This window comes from Ostreococcus lucimarinus, chromosome 20 (assembly GCF_000092065.1).
Source record: "Ostreococcus lucimarinus CCE9901 chromosome 20, complete sequence".
NCBI lineage: Eukaryota > Viridiplantae > Chlorophyta > Mamiellophyceae > Mamiellales > Bathycoccaceae > Ostreococcus > Ostreococcus sp. 'lucimarinus'.
Window position 1 is genome coordinate 422,625 of NC_009374.1, and position 13,743 is coordinate 436,367.

General features: G+C 64.6%; 11 protein-coding genes across 11 annotated transcripts; 5 read left to right on the forward strand and 6 right to left on the reverse strand.

Moving 5' to 3' along the window:
• Nucleotides 1–315: 315 nt before the first annotated feature.
• On the forward strand, nucleotides 316–1,335 carry OSTLU_43906 (MC family transporter: peroxisomal membrane protein; the record flags this gene model as incomplete). Its single annotated transcript, XM_001422550.1, has 2 exons — nucleotides 316–711; nucleotides 784–1,335. The coding sequence occupies 2 exons, from the start codon at nucleotides 316–318 to the stop codon at nucleotides 1,333–1,335; spliced, it is 948 nt and encodes a 315-aa protein (XP_001422587.1).
• An 86-nt stretch (nucleotides 1,336–1,421) lies between these two features.
• Nucleotides 1,422–1,898, reverse strand: OSTLU_29546 (predicted protein; the record flags this gene model as incomplete). The annotated part of the gene is made up of 1 exon (XM_001422706.1): nucleotides 1,422–1,898. The coding sequence occupies one exon, from the start codon at nucleotides 1,896–1,898 to the stop codon at nucleotides 1,422–1,424; it is 477 nt and encodes a 158-aa protein (XP_001422743.1).
• Nucleotides 1,899–2,378: 480 nt separating this feature from the next.
• OSTLU_6184 (predicted protein) lies at nucleotides 2,379–3,263 on the reverse strand (the record flags this gene model as incomplete). The annotated part of the gene is made up of 1 exon (XM_001422707.1): nucleotides 2,379–3,263. A coding segment is annotated over one exon (885 nt), but the record flags the coding sequence as incomplete, so codon positions are not given.
• Nucleotides 3,264–3,849: 586 nt separating this feature from the next.
• Nucleotides 3,850–5,139, forward strand: OSTLU_29548 (predicted protein). Its single transcript, XM_001422551.1, has one exon. The coding sequence runs from the start codon at nucleotides 4,215–4,217 to the stop codon at nucleotides 5,034–5,036; it is 822 nt and encodes a 273-aa protein (XP_001422588.1). The 5' UTR covers nucleotides 3,850–4,214; the 3' UTR covers nucleotides 5,037–5,139.
• A 62-nt stretch (nucleotides 5,140–5,201) lies between these two features.
• On the reverse strand, nucleotides 5,202–5,444 carry OSTLU_29549 (predicted protein; the record flags this gene model as incomplete). The annotated part of the gene is made up of 1 exon (XM_001422708.1): nucleotides 5,202–5,444. One exon carries the CDS (start codon nucleotides 5,442–5,444, stop codon nucleotides 5,202–5,204), a length of 243 nt encoding a protein of 80 aa, XP_001422745.1.
• An 871-nt stretch (nucleotides 5,445–6,315) lies between these two features.
• Nucleotides 6,316–6,822, forward strand: OSTLU_29550 (predicted protein; the record flags this gene model as incomplete). The annotated part of the gene is made up of 1 exon (XM_001422552.1): nucleotides 6,316–6,822. One exon carries the CDS (start codon nucleotides 6,316–6,318, stop codon nucleotides 6,820–6,822), a length of 507 nt encoding a protein of 168 aa, XP_001422589.1.
• A 79-nt stretch (nucleotides 6,823–6,901) lies between these two features.
• OSTLU_29551 (predicted protein) lies at nucleotides 6,902–8,190 on the reverse strand (the record flags this gene model as incomplete). Its single annotated transcript, XM_001422709.1, has 2 exons — nucleotides 6,902–8,059; nucleotides 8,104–8,190. 2 exons carry the CDS (start codon nucleotides 8,188–8,190, stop codon nucleotides 6,902–6,904), a joined length of 1,245 nt encoding a protein of 414 aa, XP_001422746.1.
• Nucleotides 8,191–8,664: 474 nt separating this feature from the next.
• On the reverse strand, nucleotides 8,665–9,675 carry OSTLU_43573 (predicted protein; the record flags this gene model as incomplete). Its single annotated transcript, XM_001422710.1, has 2 exons — nucleotides 8,665–9,047; nucleotides 9,105–9,675. 2 exons carry the CDS (start codon nucleotides 9,673–9,675, stop codon nucleotides 8,665–8,667), a joined length of 954 nt encoding a protein of 317 aa, XP_001422747.1.
• Nucleotides 9,676–9,757: 82 nt separating this feature from the next.
• OSTLU_43732 (predicted protein) lies at nucleotides 9,758–10,492 on the forward strand (the record flags this gene model as incomplete). The annotated part of the gene is made up of 2 exons (XM_001422553.1): nucleotides 9,758–9,838; nucleotides 9,992–10,492. The coding sequence occupies 2 exons, from the start codon at nucleotides 9,758–9,760 to the stop codon at nucleotides 10,490–10,492; spliced, it is 582 nt and encodes a 193-aa protein (XP_001422590.1).
• Nucleotides 10,493–10,593: 101 nt separating this feature from the next.
• OSTLU_29554 (predicted protein) lies at nucleotides 10,594–12,510 on the reverse strand. Its single transcript, XM_001422711.1, has 3 exons — nucleotides 12,417–12,510; nucleotides 12,222–12,302; nucleotides 10,594–12,107 (listed from the first exon to the last, which is right to left on the reverse strand). Exons 1-3 carry the CDS (start codon nucleotides 12,495–12,497, stop codon nucleotides 10,692–10,694), a joined length of 1,578 nt encoding a protein of 525 aa, XP_001422748.1. The 5' UTR covers nucleotides 12,498–12,510; the 3' UTR covers nucleotides 10,594–10,691.
• Nucleotides 12,511–12,704: 194 nt separating this feature from the next.
• Nucleotides 12,705–13,721, forward strand: OSTLU_43602 (predicted protein; the record flags this gene model as incomplete). The annotated part of the gene is made up of 1 exon (XM_001422554.1): nucleotides 12,705–13,721. One exon carries the CDS (start codon nucleotides 12,705–12,707, stop codon nucleotides 13,719–13,721), a length of 1,017 nt encoding a protein of 338 aa, XP_001422591.1.
• Between the last annotated feature and the right edge of the window lie 22 nt (nucleotides 13,722–13,743).

Sequence of the window (13,743 nt, forward strand, 5' to 3'; positions counted from 1 at the left end):
CGGTCGAAGACGCCGCGACCGTTCGCTTTCCAGCTCGCTCGAAAGCCGCAGCGACTCGTCCTCGCCGGACGCATCGCCTAGACGTCACCGCCGCGACGGCGGCGGTCGCTCGCGCCACCGCGCGTCACCTATGCGTTAATAGCACACGTTTCTTTCAGCGCGCGCGCGTCGACCGAACCGTCGCGACGACGTCCCGTCTCGTCGACTCGCGCGCGCGCGCGAAAACCAACAGACGCAAACCGTCGTCACACCCAGTCGCGCGCGTCGACGGCGCGCTCGTCGCCGCCGCTCGATCGCGAACGCGCAGCGCGCGCGATGCCACCCGTGGACGCCAGAGACGACGTCGTCGAAGCCGCCGCCGGCACGCTCGGCGCGTTATTAGCGCTCGTGACCACGTACCCACTCATCACCCTGAACACGCGACAACACGTCACGCGACGCCGCGAACGCGACGGCGACGACGGCGACGACGCGCCGAGCACGTCCTCGCTTTCGTCCATGTACGACGGCATCGAACCCGCGCTGGTCGGGACGGCGTGCAGCCAAGCGGTGTACAACTACTGGTACTCGCGCGCGAACGGGACGTATCGAGCGAGACGCGGAAGGGACGCCACGGGGGCGGCGAGCTTGGCGATCGCGTCGTTCGCGGGATGCGTGAACGTGCTGATGACGCTGCCGATATGGACGATCGTGACGAAGATGCAAGCGGACGTGCGAAGGCGAGAGAACGATCGGGATGACGGGGAGGAGGCGGCGTCGGTCGAGCGGGACGTCGACGCGGAGACGGCGGCGGCGAAGCTACGATCGGCGACGAGTGAAGGAGGGAAGAAAAACGGAGATCAAAACGGGAGCGGGAAGAAGAAACGTTCGTTCTTCGACATCGCGCGCGAGGTGGTACGGGATGGTGGCGTGTGCGGATTATGGCAAGGGTTGACCCCGTCGCTCGTCATGGTGGCGAATCCCGCGTTGCAGTACGCGTTTTACGAAACCGTCGCCAAGTGGAGGCTCAAACGCGATCGTAAAACGACGTTAAGCGCGCCTGAAATTTTTGTATTCGGCGCGTGCGCCAAATTTGGCGCCACGATGTTAACCTACCCCTTGATGGTCGTCAAATCTCGTCTCCAAGTCGTCTCCAAAGACATGGCGGACGACCGCATGCGCTACCGCGGCACAGCGCACGCCGTCCGATGCATGGCAGCCGAGGAAGGTTTGGGCGTTTTTTACAAGGGCATCGAAACCAAGCTGACACAGACCATCCTAGCCGCCGCGTTGATGTTCACCGTGAAGGAGAAGCTCGCCGAGAGCGTCTACGCCGCGCGTCGCGTCCTCGTCTAGCTGATCTTCATCAGTGCGCTGTAATATTACAAGAAAGACATGAATGAATGAAAGAAATGAATGCACGTTTGCCCTCGTCATCGTCGCTAAAACCATTCCTGAAAGTCTATCGGAGCGTCGCACGCCGGGCACGTGTCGTCTCGCGACTGCACCGCCAAGTACTCTTGCCACTCCAAAATGCACGCCAAGTGGAAGTGGTGTCCACATCGAAGCGTTATCTTCGGATTCTCGGCCTCGTATTCCTCGAAACACGTCGGACAGGAGTTATCGTAATCTTCCGTCTCACTCCTGTGCGACTTTCTCGGCTCGCGCTCGCTCGATTTAATCCGCGCGAACTCGCGCTTAATCTCCGTCAAGTTGACCCCTCGCACGTCCGCCGTACTGAGACTCACGCTCGCCGCGCGTCGATGACCGATCGCGTCCTCATCCCTCGACATCATTTTTTCACCGTCACCGCTCGCCAATTCTCTCGCCGATCCACCGTTCGCGTCCTCCGCGCTCCCCTTGGCTCGCTCGACTTTCGCCTCGCGTCCCCGTCCCGTGCCGTCTCCCTCTCTTCGCATCATCCTCGACGCCCTCGGCGGCGCGCTCGTCGATCGCGCGTGTCCGTACGCCATCAGCGCATCGTCCGCGAGCGCGCCGTCGCTCCGTTTCGCGTGTTCACGCAGCAAATACGAGGAATCGAGCGCGCAGAGTTCGGCGCTTTCGGTCGTCGTCGTCGTCGTCGCGCTCGCGTCGTCGGCGCGCGCGTAGCCGCGCTCGGCGCGTCGGTCGAGCGCGTCGTCGTCGTCGTCGTCGTCGTAGCGCGTTCGCGCGCGAGGCGCGACGACGTCGTCGTCGCCGCAGCACCACATCGCCGACGGAATGTGACGCGTCGACCGGAGAAGACGCCTCGAAATCGAGCGCGAGAGAAGAGACGCGCGTCGGTCGAGGAGCGATGACGCGCGCGACGTCGAGACGGTGCGATCGATGCGATGCGTTCAGTGAGATCACAATGGGGCGAAGAACAAGTCCGGGGACAGGAACGCGCGCTGGGCGACGACGCCGAGGGCGAGCAGGACGCCGTGGACGACGTGATAGCGCACGGCTAAATACTTGGTGTAGAACAGGTCTTCGATCGCGCCGGCGTCGGCGCGGTCTTGAGCGAAATCGACGATGTGCCGAGCGAGGGGGTAGGTGATGATTAAGCCGAAGACGGCGGTGTAGGGAAGCCAACCGGCGGCGGCGAGGGTGGCGATGGTGGCGTAGTGCGCGCCGATGAGGTTGTCGGCGACGAGGAGGGCTCCGGGTAAACCGAGGCGAACGACGGGACTGAGCTTGCCCGCCGCGCGATCGCCTTGCTCTTGATGGAAGTGTGAGGTGAACAGAATGAACGCCGTCGTGCATCCGAGCAAGATGGCGACGCTGGCCACGATGGCTGGGACGGTGACCGCCGCGCCGCCGGCGGCTTTTCCCGCCATGGCGATGTAAAACGCGACCGTCGCCAAAGGCCCGAACGCGGTGAAACAAAGCGGCTCGCCTAATCCTTTATACGATAACCTGAACGGCGGTCCTTGGTACGCGTATCCGAGCGCCACCGCCGCGACGAGCGCGCGCCACGACGTCGGATTCCCGCTCGCCTCGCACGCGCTCCACAACGCCGCGGCGCCGCCGACGAGACACCCGATCGCGATCGCGTGCACCGCGCGCACATTTCCATCCATCAATCGCACGATCGATTCCGGTTTCCTCGCGTCGACGTTCGTCTCCGAATCGAACGCGTCGTTTGACAAATTCAACCACGCGACGGTCGCCGTCGCCCCCGCGGCGAGCGTCCCCGCGTGCCTCCAATCCACGAATCCAAACTGACAATACGTCAACGCCGCCGCGCACAACAGCGGTATCCACGCCACGGCGTACATCGGCAGCTTCACCGCGCGCCACCACAACTCCAACCCGCGATTCGCCGCCGCCTTCGTCGCCGCGCGTCTCGCCCGCGCCGCCTCCTCGTCGAAGCTCTCTCCCGCGCCCAGCGCGCCCGCGCGCGACGTCCGCGTCGCGATTTCTTTCCCTCCCTCTCCCCTCGCGCGCCCGTTTTCCCTCGCGCGTCGCGCGCGCGCCTGGAATTCCCATCGCTCGCCGCCGCCGCCGATTCTCGTCGCGCGCCGTTCGACGTCCCGCGTCGTCGCGCGCCCGCGTCGCGATCGATCGGCGCGGACGCGGTCGACGCGCGCCGCGCATCGCGCCGCGCTCGCGCGTCGCGTCGCGCTCGCGATCCGCATCGCGTCGACGTGTCGCGGCGACGACGCGGCCGACGATTCGATCGGTCGGTCCCCTGGATATCGTCTATTTGACGTCTCACTGAAACACCATACGAAAATATTCGGACATCCGGTACTATCCAGAAAAGTCGCGCGAAACGTGCGCATCGTGCGATGCGTGAAGCCGATCTATATAGAGCGCGCGCGCGATAAATCGTCGACGCGCCGCGGCGCTTCCGAAGCGCCGCGGCGTCGCCGGCGCGAGTCGGCGTCGCGCGACGCGCGCGCGCGCGAGCGCCGACGGCGCGTCGCGAACGCCGCGTCGCGTCGATGTCGCGCGCGTCGCGCGTCGCGCGCGTCGCGATGCGCGACGTCGCGCGCGCGATGACGGGACGCGACGTCGCGTCGACGGGACGCGCGCGCGGCGCGACGACGACGGCGGCGACGGCGCGGGCGGCGCGCGACGCGATCGGGGGGACGGGGCGGTGCGCGAGCGCGGGCGCGACGGTGGCGCGGACGCGCGCGCGCGAGCGGGCGGGGACGGGATGGCGGGCGTTCGAGCGCGCGAGGGGGACGACGAGCGCGAGCGCGAGCGCGAGCGCGAGCGCGAGCGCGAGCGCGGCGACGGCGACGGACGCGATGCGGCGCGTGAACGCGTTCATGGTGCGCGAACGCGAGATTCGAGTGTTCCCGGGGGCGCGGGGACGCGTCGCGACGTCGCTCTCGTCGGTGGCCGGGCACGTGAGTTTTTTGCTGTTGGGATACAGTTACATGACGAGCGATTTGTTGACGCTGAGGGCGCTCGCGGTCGGTGGATTGAGCGCGGCGGTCGTGTTTCAGTATTTTCGCGACGTTCCGCTGTGGTTGCCGATTCGCTGGAACGCGCTGTTCGTCGCGATTAACGTGTTTTGGGTGGCGAAGTTGTACTACGACGAATACAACGCGGAACACTGGTGCACGACGGAGGAACGATCGCTGTACGATCGACACTTCTCTCACATGGCGCTGAATTCGTTCAGAACGCTGTTGAAGCACGGGAAGTGGCGCGACATCGAGCGCGGATTCGAGTTCACGAAGGAGGGGAAGATGAACGAAAACGTGCACGTGCTGATCGACGGCTCGGCGGAGGTTTACGTCGGCGGGAAATCCGTCAACTCCATCGATGCCGGATCGTTCATCGGAGAAATGAGTTTAATGCGTTCGATCGCGGGATCGAACGCGAAGAAGCAATCCAAACGTCCGCGCGCGGCGAGCGCCACCGTCGTCGCCGCCGAACGCTGCAGAGTGTTTTCTTGGGACGACGGAGAGTTGCGACAGCTCATCCAACAGAACGAACAAATCAAGAGCGGCGTGCAAGCCGCTTTCGGGGTTGGACTCGCTGAAAAGCTACTCACGACGCGCGTGATGAGCACGAAGGTGTTTGCGCAAGAACCGCAACGCGTCAGTCACGCGCTCGCGTGAGCGACGAAATTATTCGCGCCGCCGCTGTACAACGATATTTTTCTGGCGATTTTGTACCAACACGCCACGACACGACGCCACGACGAGAGCGACTTCTTACGATTAGTGCTTGCTATACGACTAAAACCTCTCTAACTACGACTACCGGTACTACGAACGAATATTTCACGTGATGGCGCACCCGAGCCGCAACTTCGGCGGCGGTTGAAACTCGCCGTAGCCTCCCTCGCCGCAGGGAGTCAGCTTACCCACGCGAAACCTTTCCCAAATCCCTCTCGCTCTAGAACTATGCATCTCTAAATCTTCGGTGTTATCGCGCGCCATCGCGCGCAGTATCGGCGCCGGTCCGCTCGGGTGCGTCTTTAAAAACTCCGTCGCGTCGAACACGTCGCCCCGCGCGACGAGCATCGCCCTTCCTCGCGCCCTTCCTCGCCGCACCGCGCACGTCGTCCACGACCCATCGCTCACGCTCGTCTCTCCGCGCCCGTACGTCGCTCGACACGTCGCGCACGTCCAATCGTCGTCGTCGCCGCCTCGCGCGTCGTCCCCCTCGCCGCCAACCCTCGCGCGCGTCCCGCGTCCGCGCTCTTCGTCTTCCGTCAGCGCGTGCGCCGCCCGCGCGTGCTGCACCGCCAACGCCCGCGCCCGCGCGTCCTCGCTCGAGTCCTCGGCCGTCCACGCGCGCTCCCGCGTCGGTTTCACGTCCAATCGCGCCGCCGCTTCAACGGCCGTGTTATCCCTTCTCGACGCCACCGCGCGCGCGCGCGCGCGCGCCAGCGTCCCCATCGCGCGCCGCGCGTTCGCCCTCGACTTTCGCCGCGCGTTCGCGCCGCGCGCGTCGCGTCGCGACGCCGCCGCGACGCGAGCGCGCGTCTCGAAGTGCCGCGGCGATTCCATTCGCGTCAGAGCGTCGCGCGCGACGCGCGCCATGCGTCGCGCCGTCGCGTCGTCGGCGACGACGCTCGCGCGTCGCGCGTACCGCGCCGAGGCCTCGCCCGCGGACCGCGCGAGGGCGCTCGCGCTGAGCGCGCCGCTCGGGTTCGTCGCCGGCGCGTTCGGCGCGTGCGTCGGCGTCGGCGGCGGCGCGCTGATCGCGCCCGTCGTCGCGAGCGCGGCCAAGACGGTGCCGCAGCGCGTCGTGAGCGGGACGTCGCTCGTCGCCGTCGTCGGCACGGCGAGCGCGAGCGCGGGGACGTTCGCGCGGGAGGGGCTGACGGATCACGCGGCGGCGGCGCTCCTGGGCGGCGCGGCGACGCTGAGCGCGCCGCTGGGCGCGCGAATGACGGCGAGGGTGGACTGCGCGGCGCTGCGTCGAACGCTGGCGTGGTTCTTGGCGGGCGCGGCGCCGATGGTGCCGCTGAAGGCGGTGGCGTTTCGCGCGAGGGAGAGCGGCGAGGGAGGGAAGGAAAAGTTTGACGCGGCGGCGTCGGCGCCGACGCTCGTCGCGGTGGGAGCGACGGCGGGATTCGCGAGCGGGTTGCTCGGGATCGGCGGTGGAACGCTCGTGACGCCGTTGCTGGCGCTGGTGTCGCCGTTGCCGCAAGCCGCGGTGCTCGGGACGTCGTTGTTGGCGATGCTTCCGCCGTCCGTCGTCGCGCTCGGGACGCATTATAGGATGGGAAACGTGGACCCGCGCATGGGCGCCGCGCTCGCGGTCGGCACGGCGTTGGGCGGCGCGTTCGGGAGCTCGTTCGCGGTCGACGCCCCGCGGGGGGCGCTCGAGGCGGTGTTCTTCTTCGGGATGCTGTTCCTGTCCAACAGGACTTTTCGATCGCTCAGAAAATAGCGCGAAAGAAACGTCGCGATGGTCGCGAGGTTTGGCTACTAGTCGTTGTATTGCTACCGTATAGTCGCTATTGTTTTGTTCAAATGTCTCCAGAGTCGCGAAACATGGCCACCGCGGCGGCGGTGGACGCGCGGCGCGCGCGGCGCGTCTCCGGCGACTTCTTCCGCGCCGTCGTCGGTTTCGGGGGCGATCCCGGCGGCGGCGGCGGCTGTTCGACGCCGGGAATGCGAGGCGGAAGACCGCCAGGCTTGGGCGCAGCGGCTGGCGAAGCGAGCGTGTTCGCCGCTTCTTCCGCCTTCCACTCCGCCATCAACTTTGCCTGCAGTTCCTCCGCGGAAGTCGGCCAACGGTGCGCTTCTTCGCGTTCTCGCTCTTCTTCTCGTTCTCGTTGCTGGCGCGCGCGCTCGTGCCGATGCGGTCGTCGTCGACTCGCGCCGTCGCCGTCGCGCCAGTTTCGATCGCCGCGCACGATTTTCTCGTCCCATTTACGCGCGTTCGCCATCTGGTACTCGTGTATCTTAATGTGCTCTTCAAGCCATTCCTCGTACTCTTCGTTCGTCTCCCGCTGCCCGGGCTGCCAACCCGGCGGCTTTTGATACACTCGTCCGGGCGTCCAAGTCTTCGACGGCACGTCGCCTTCCCAAACGCTCCGACCACCTATGAGTCTGACGTCGTGCATCACTTCGTCAAAGTTTCCGATCAGTTCACCGAGCTTATTGAACGGCTCGGGCGCGCGCTGACGAAGTTTGAAGAATAAATGCCCCGCCGCCGTGACGCGATCCTCGGGCATGGGCTTGACGCGGACTTCTCTCGTGACGGGATCGAAGTGCATCACACGTCCCTGATAATACTCACCGCTCACGCCGGGCGTGGGATGGCGTAATTTGTACGCGATAAAATCCGATCTCTTGAGCGTCGTCGCAGTCGGGAACTCCCGCACTTCGTCGTCCGGCAACTCGCTCCGGAAGACGTTGAGTTCCCACGCCCCGGCGCCGGATTCGCGAACATCTCGCCGAAACTGATCTCTCTTTGCCAAAATTCTGGCCGCATCGCTCTCCGGATCGGGCACATACGGCGTGCTGATGTGCACGTAATCCCCCGCGCGCTTTGGTTTCGGTTTCGCGTCGTAATCCGGCAAAGGCTCGGGCGCGTACGTCGTCTTCTTCCGCCGTCTTTCCTCCGCCCGTCCCGCCTCACAGTTTTCCTCATCCGTACTATCGCTCACCACTTGTAAATCCTCCAACGTATCAAATTCTACGCGTCGTTTCGCGCGTTTATTACTCTTCCGCTTCGCGCTCCGACTCCGCTTCGTCGACGCGCCGCCGTCGTCGCCCAATCGAAGCGTCCTCGCGCCTTCCTCCTCTCCATCGCTCACCGCCGGCGCCAACGGTCGATGCTCGCTCTGGAATATCTCCCCGATCGCTCGCGGCGAGGCGCGCGCGTCCGCGCGCCTCCCCGCGTCCGCGCGTCGTCTCGCTCGCACCACGTCGTCGTCCCGCACCACGTCCCTCGCCAAGCACTCGTCCAGCAATTCGTACCCATCGATCTCCAGCCTCACCTCGGACGCGTCGAAAGCGTCCTCCGCGAGCAGACCGCGCGCGCGAAACGCGCCGGCGATGCGCGCGCGGACGTCGCGAACGAATTCACGCTCGTGGATTGGCCACAGGAAGCGCTTGAAACCGAGCGCGGTGACGCGCGCGTCGTCGCCGGCGTCCACTTCGACGCGCGCGCGCGTCGTGGACGACGGCGACGACGCGCGCGCGAGCTCGGCGGACGCGCTCGGGACGACGGCGCGATCGGACATCGGCGCGTTGTGCGGCGGCGGCCGGCGGGCGAGCTTTGTTACAAACAGTACGGATACCACAGTTCAACGACGGAATCGGCGCCGTACCAACGAGTCGGTTTCGTCGGGCCGTGGTACACGCCGGGCAAGATGACGTGTTCAGAGCCCGTCAGGGCGTGGGCGGTGTCGATCGGGGTGACGCCGTCGCCGCGGACGTCGGCTCTTCCGCAGTTGGCGGCGTACGAAACTCCGATCGTGAACGCTTCCCAAGCGGCGCGCACGCGATCGACGAGCGGTCGCTTGGTGTCACTCCTATCGCACAGCGCGTCAAAGAGCTCGAAATTCGCCGAGCCGCGGGCGTAATCACCGACGACGTCGACGTATCGCACGTCGGCGCGATACGCGCCCGGATAATAATAATTCGTAAACGCGAGCGACGACCCTCGCGCGTCGTCCGGCATCGACTCGCTCTCCCCCGGTCTATTCTCTCTCACGCGACCGAACGGATACTTCTCCAAGCTCCCGTGCGGCGCGCCGAGCGTGATCAACGCGTCCACGAATCGCGCGCCGTCGTACGGCGCTTCGCCGCGATACGCCCGCGCGTCGCCCAAATACAACCGCCCCAACCACCCTCCCGCGCTGTGTCCGACCAAGCACACCCTCTCACCGCCATCCCTCGCCGCCTCTCGCGCGCACGCGTCGACGACGTCTAAAATCTCCTCGAACGAACCGCCGCGCAGCGTCCCGAACCACATCTCTCGCTTCACCGGCGCGACGCGCACGCGCGCGTCGTCCCCGATCGCTCGCGCCAGCGCGCGCGCGACGCCCTCGTACGCGTCGCTCCCGGTCAAAAATCCCGGCACGACGACGACCCGACGCCCGCGCGCGCGCGCCGCTCGCGCCGCGCCGCGCGCCGCTCGCGCCGCGCCGCGCGAAGCTGCAGATATTTCGAGCGGCGCGAACGACGTCGCGCGTCGTCCGCGCCCGCGCGTCGCCGCGCGCGCCGCCGACGACGCGCGCCATCGACGCGGCGTATTTTTAACGCGCGTCCGCGCGAGCCGCGACGCCATTCGCGCCGTCGAGTCGCGGTCGAGGCGTCGTCTCGCGTCGACGACGCGACGCGCGGCGCGCGCGGGCGCGGCACAACGCGCCATGGTGTTCTTCTTCGACTGGTTCTACGACGTCCTCGCCAGTCTCGGGCTGTGGCAGAAGAATGCGAAGATACTGTTTTTGGTGCGTCGTTTGAGCGTGCGAGACGGCGCGCGCGCGCGTCGCGGCGCGCGAAAACGACGGAAAAGATGAAGATCGCGACGCAACGGGCCGCGACGAAAGTCGACGGATTTCGTGTGACTGACGCGCGCGCGAACGGTTTTAACGCACGCGCAGGGGTTAGATAACGCGGGGAAAACGACATTGATGCACATGCTCAAGGATGAACGATTGGCGCAGCATCAGCCGACGCAGTACCCGACGAGCGAGGAGTTGTCGATCGGGCAGATCCGGTTCAAGGCGTTTGATTTGGGCGGACACGAAGTCGCGCGACGCGTGTGGAAGGATTACTACGCCAAGGTGGATGCGATCGTGTTTCTCGTCGATGCGGTGGATAAGGAGCGGTTCATGGAGAGTAAGAAGGAGCTCGATTCTTTGCTCGGCGATGATTCGCTCGGGAACGTGCCGTTTTTGATTTTGGGGAATAAGATTGACATTCCGCACGCGGCGAGCGAGGAGGAGTTACGACACTGCTTGGGATTGACGAATTACACCACGGGGAAGGGTAAGGTGAACTTGGAGAACACGAACATGCGACCGATTGAAGTTTTCATGTGCTCCGTCGTTCGTCGCATGGGATACGCCGAGGGTTTCAGATGGGTCAGCCAGTACATCTGAGAGTTTTTAGCGCATCTAATTTAGCCGCGGCGCCTCAAACGCGACGCAAATTGTATTGAAAGACGACAGCATCATCATCGGCTAAATGAGCGAAATGATTTGAAACAAAATCATGGTGTGTGAACATTGCAAATTTCGTAATTCATCGTGCTGATGAGTGATATAAATGAACAGAGTAAAGCGCGCGCGTTTCAAAAACTCACAGAGACTGCGTGTACTTGCCTTCAGCCTTCTCGAAACCGATGGTCGGGAATTGCGTGGCGAACTCCTCGACATCCTTGGTCAGTTGCGTGAGCTCCGGCCACTCCTTGGACTCGAGCGCGGCGCGGAAGTCCTTGAGCTTGGTGCCTTCAGACTTGGACTTGACGTCTTGCGCGATTTTGATGCCGCGAACGATGAACTCGGCGACTTGTTCAAAATCCTTCTCGGTGAAACCACGCGAGGTCAACGCCGGAGTACCGATGCGCAAACCACCCGGCACCATGGCAGAAACGTCACCCGGGACGGTGTTCTTGTTGCACGCGATGTGCGCGAGCTCCAAGACGCGCTCGACGCGAGAGCCGTCGACGCCCATCGGGCGCAAGTCGAGCAAAGCGAGATGGTTATCCGTACCCCCAGACACAAGCTTGATACCGTGTTGGACGAGGCGGTTCGCCATGGCTTGCATGTTGCTCATGACTTGCCTTTGGTAAGCCTTGAACTCCGGGCTAGCCGCTTGCTTGAGCGCCACCGCGAGACCGGCGATGGTGTGGTTGTGGGGACCCCCTTGGAGACCCGGGAAGACGGCGAAATCAATCTTGCTCTCCAAATCGTACATGATCGGGTTGCCTTTCTTATCCTTGCCCTTCTCACCCTTACGGTAGAAGATCATCGCACCACGCGGGCCTCGGAGAGACTTGTGCGTGGTCGTGGTGACGACATCGGCGTAGTCGAACGGCGACGGCACCTCGCCCGCGGCGACCAAACCGGAAATGTGCGCCATGTCGGCGAGCAAGATGGCGTTGGAGTTGTCCGCAATCTTGCGCATTCGCGGGTAATCGTACAAACGCGCGTAGGCGGACGCACCGGCGACGATCAACTTCGGGCGAACCAAAGCCGCAGTCTTTTCGCACGCGTCGTAGTCAATCAAGCCGGTGGACTCGTCCAAGCGGTACGGCACGGAAGTGAAAAAGATGGACGTCGCACTAATCTTCTTCGTGTCGGTTTGGTAACCGTGCGACAAGTGACCACCGTGCGGCAAATCGAGCGCCATGATCTTATCGTGCGGCTGCAAAAGCGCGGTGTACACCTGGAAGTTCGCGGGCGAACCCGAGAGCGACTGCACGTTCACCCCCCACTTCGCCGGGTCCAGGTTGAACGCCTTGAGCGCGCGCTCTTGGCACATCGACTCAGCCATATCGATGAACTCGTTACCACCGTAATAACGCGCTCCCGGGTAACCCTCAGAGTACTTGTTCGTCATGATGGACCCCACGGCGTCCATCACCGACTTCGACACGAAATTTTCCGAAGGAATGAGTTCGAGCCCCTTCCACTGTCGCGCCTTTTCCCGCTCGATGATCTCCGACATCTCCGGATCGACCTCTTCGATCGGTTTATTGATAATTTCCGGCCACTGCGCGCGCATCACCCGTCGTCAGTCGTCTTCCCGCGTCGTCCTCGCGCGTCGTCCTCCTCCGTCCCGCGCCTCGCGTCCCGCTCGATCCCCCACTCTTCTCTTCTCACGCACCGTCACGTTCGCGTGCGTCGCGCGAATCTTCGCGTATTCATCCGCGTTGCTCGTCGCGCCTCCTGCGCCCTGCGGCACGGCCTGCGTCGCGTTCGTCGCGCGCGTCGCGTCGTCGTCAGTCTTCTCGCTCGAGACGTCATCGTTCGCGCGTCGCGTTCGTCGCGCGCGTCGGTCGTCGCTCGGTCGCTCGCGCACCGCGAATTGACGCGCGACGGACGTGGAGACGGACGCGCGTCGCGCGCATCGTCGCGCGATCGTTCGGGCGGCGGCGTGCATCGCGCGCGCGGGTGTGCGGCGCGTCGCGCAGGCCCCCTCGGCGACGTTGGTGGGCGTTTCTATGGACAAACAGTGAGGATGTATGTGAATTCGGACATTCGGCACCCGTCGGACGTTATCCGTCGCGCCGCGACGCCGACGCGAGTCGACGACGCCGCGCCTCCGGCGCGCGCGACGGATCGAGCGAACGACGCCGCGATGACCGCGATGACGCGCGTCGCGACGCCGACGCGCGTCGCGACGCCGGCGCGCGACGCGACGAAACGAACGACGCGATGCCGATGGCTGACGCGACCGCGCGACGACGACGCGCGACGACGCGTCGCGACGAACGCGGGGAACGGACGGTTCATCGTGGGAGGAAATTGGAAGTGTAACGGCACGCGCGCGTCGGTGAAGACGCTGATCGAGGAGCTGAACGCGGGAGAGCTGAGGGACGTGGACGTCGTCGTGGCGCCGCCGTTTTTGTTCTTGGACGAGGCGACGGAGACGTTGAAGGCGCCGTACGAGGTCGCGGCGCAGAATTGCTGGGTCGAGCCGGGTTTGGTGGATCCGACGCATCATTACGATAGCGATACGGGGGCGTTCACGGGGGAGGTGAGCGCGGAGATGTTGGAGGATTTACGAATTCCTTGGGTGATTCTCGGGCACAGCGAACGGAGAAATCTCTTCAACGAATCGAACGAGTTCGTGGGGAAGAAGGTGGCGCACGCGCGGTTTCACGGCTTGTCCGTGATCGTGTGCGTCGGAGAAACGCTGGAGGAGCGAGAGAGCGGAAAGACGATGGATGTGATTTTCGCTCAGCTCAAAGCCGTGGCGACGGAGATCGACGACAAGGAGCACTCCAGCTGGGGATCGCAAGTCGTCATCGCGTACGAGCCGATTTGGGCGATCGGGACTGGCAAGGTGGCCACGCCCGAGCAAGTTCAAGACGTGCACGCGAAGATTCGTCAGTGGCTGGCGGATAACGTCAGCGAAGAGGTGGCCAAGGCGACGCGCATTCAGTACGGGGGGTCGGTCAACGCCGGCAACTGCTCCGAATTGGCTCGTCTGAGCGATATCGACGGGTTCTTGGTCGGCGGCGCGTCGCTCAAGGGTGACGATTTCGTGAAGATTTGCAACACGAGCGCGGTGCACTACAAGGCAATCGGACGCAAGCCCAGATCTGGCTCGGTCGTGACGTACTCGTTCGACGAAGACGGCGAGCTCCTCGAGACGAAGTAATAATTCGGCGGCGCGACGCGGT

Excerpts from the sequence above, each read along its gene's own strand:
- OSTLU_29554 (XM_001422711.1), bottom strand. The coding sequence starts at position 12,497 with ATGCACGCCGCCGCCCGAACGATCGCGCGACGATGCGCGCGACGCGCG. Across the intron at positions 12,303-12,416 it reads CCGTCGCGCGTCAATTCGCG|GCCGTGCCGCAGGGCGCAGG; the intron begins GTGCGCGAGCGA and ends AACGCGACGCAG. Across the intron at positions 12,108-12,221 it reads CGACGCACGCGAACGTGACG|TGGCCGGAAATTATCAATAA; the intron begins GTGCGTGAGAAG and ends ATGCGCGCGCAG.
- OSTLU_29548 (XM_001422551.1), top strand. The coding sequence starts at position 4,215 with ATGCGGCGCGTGAACGCGTTCATGGTGCGCGAACGCGAGATTCGAGTG.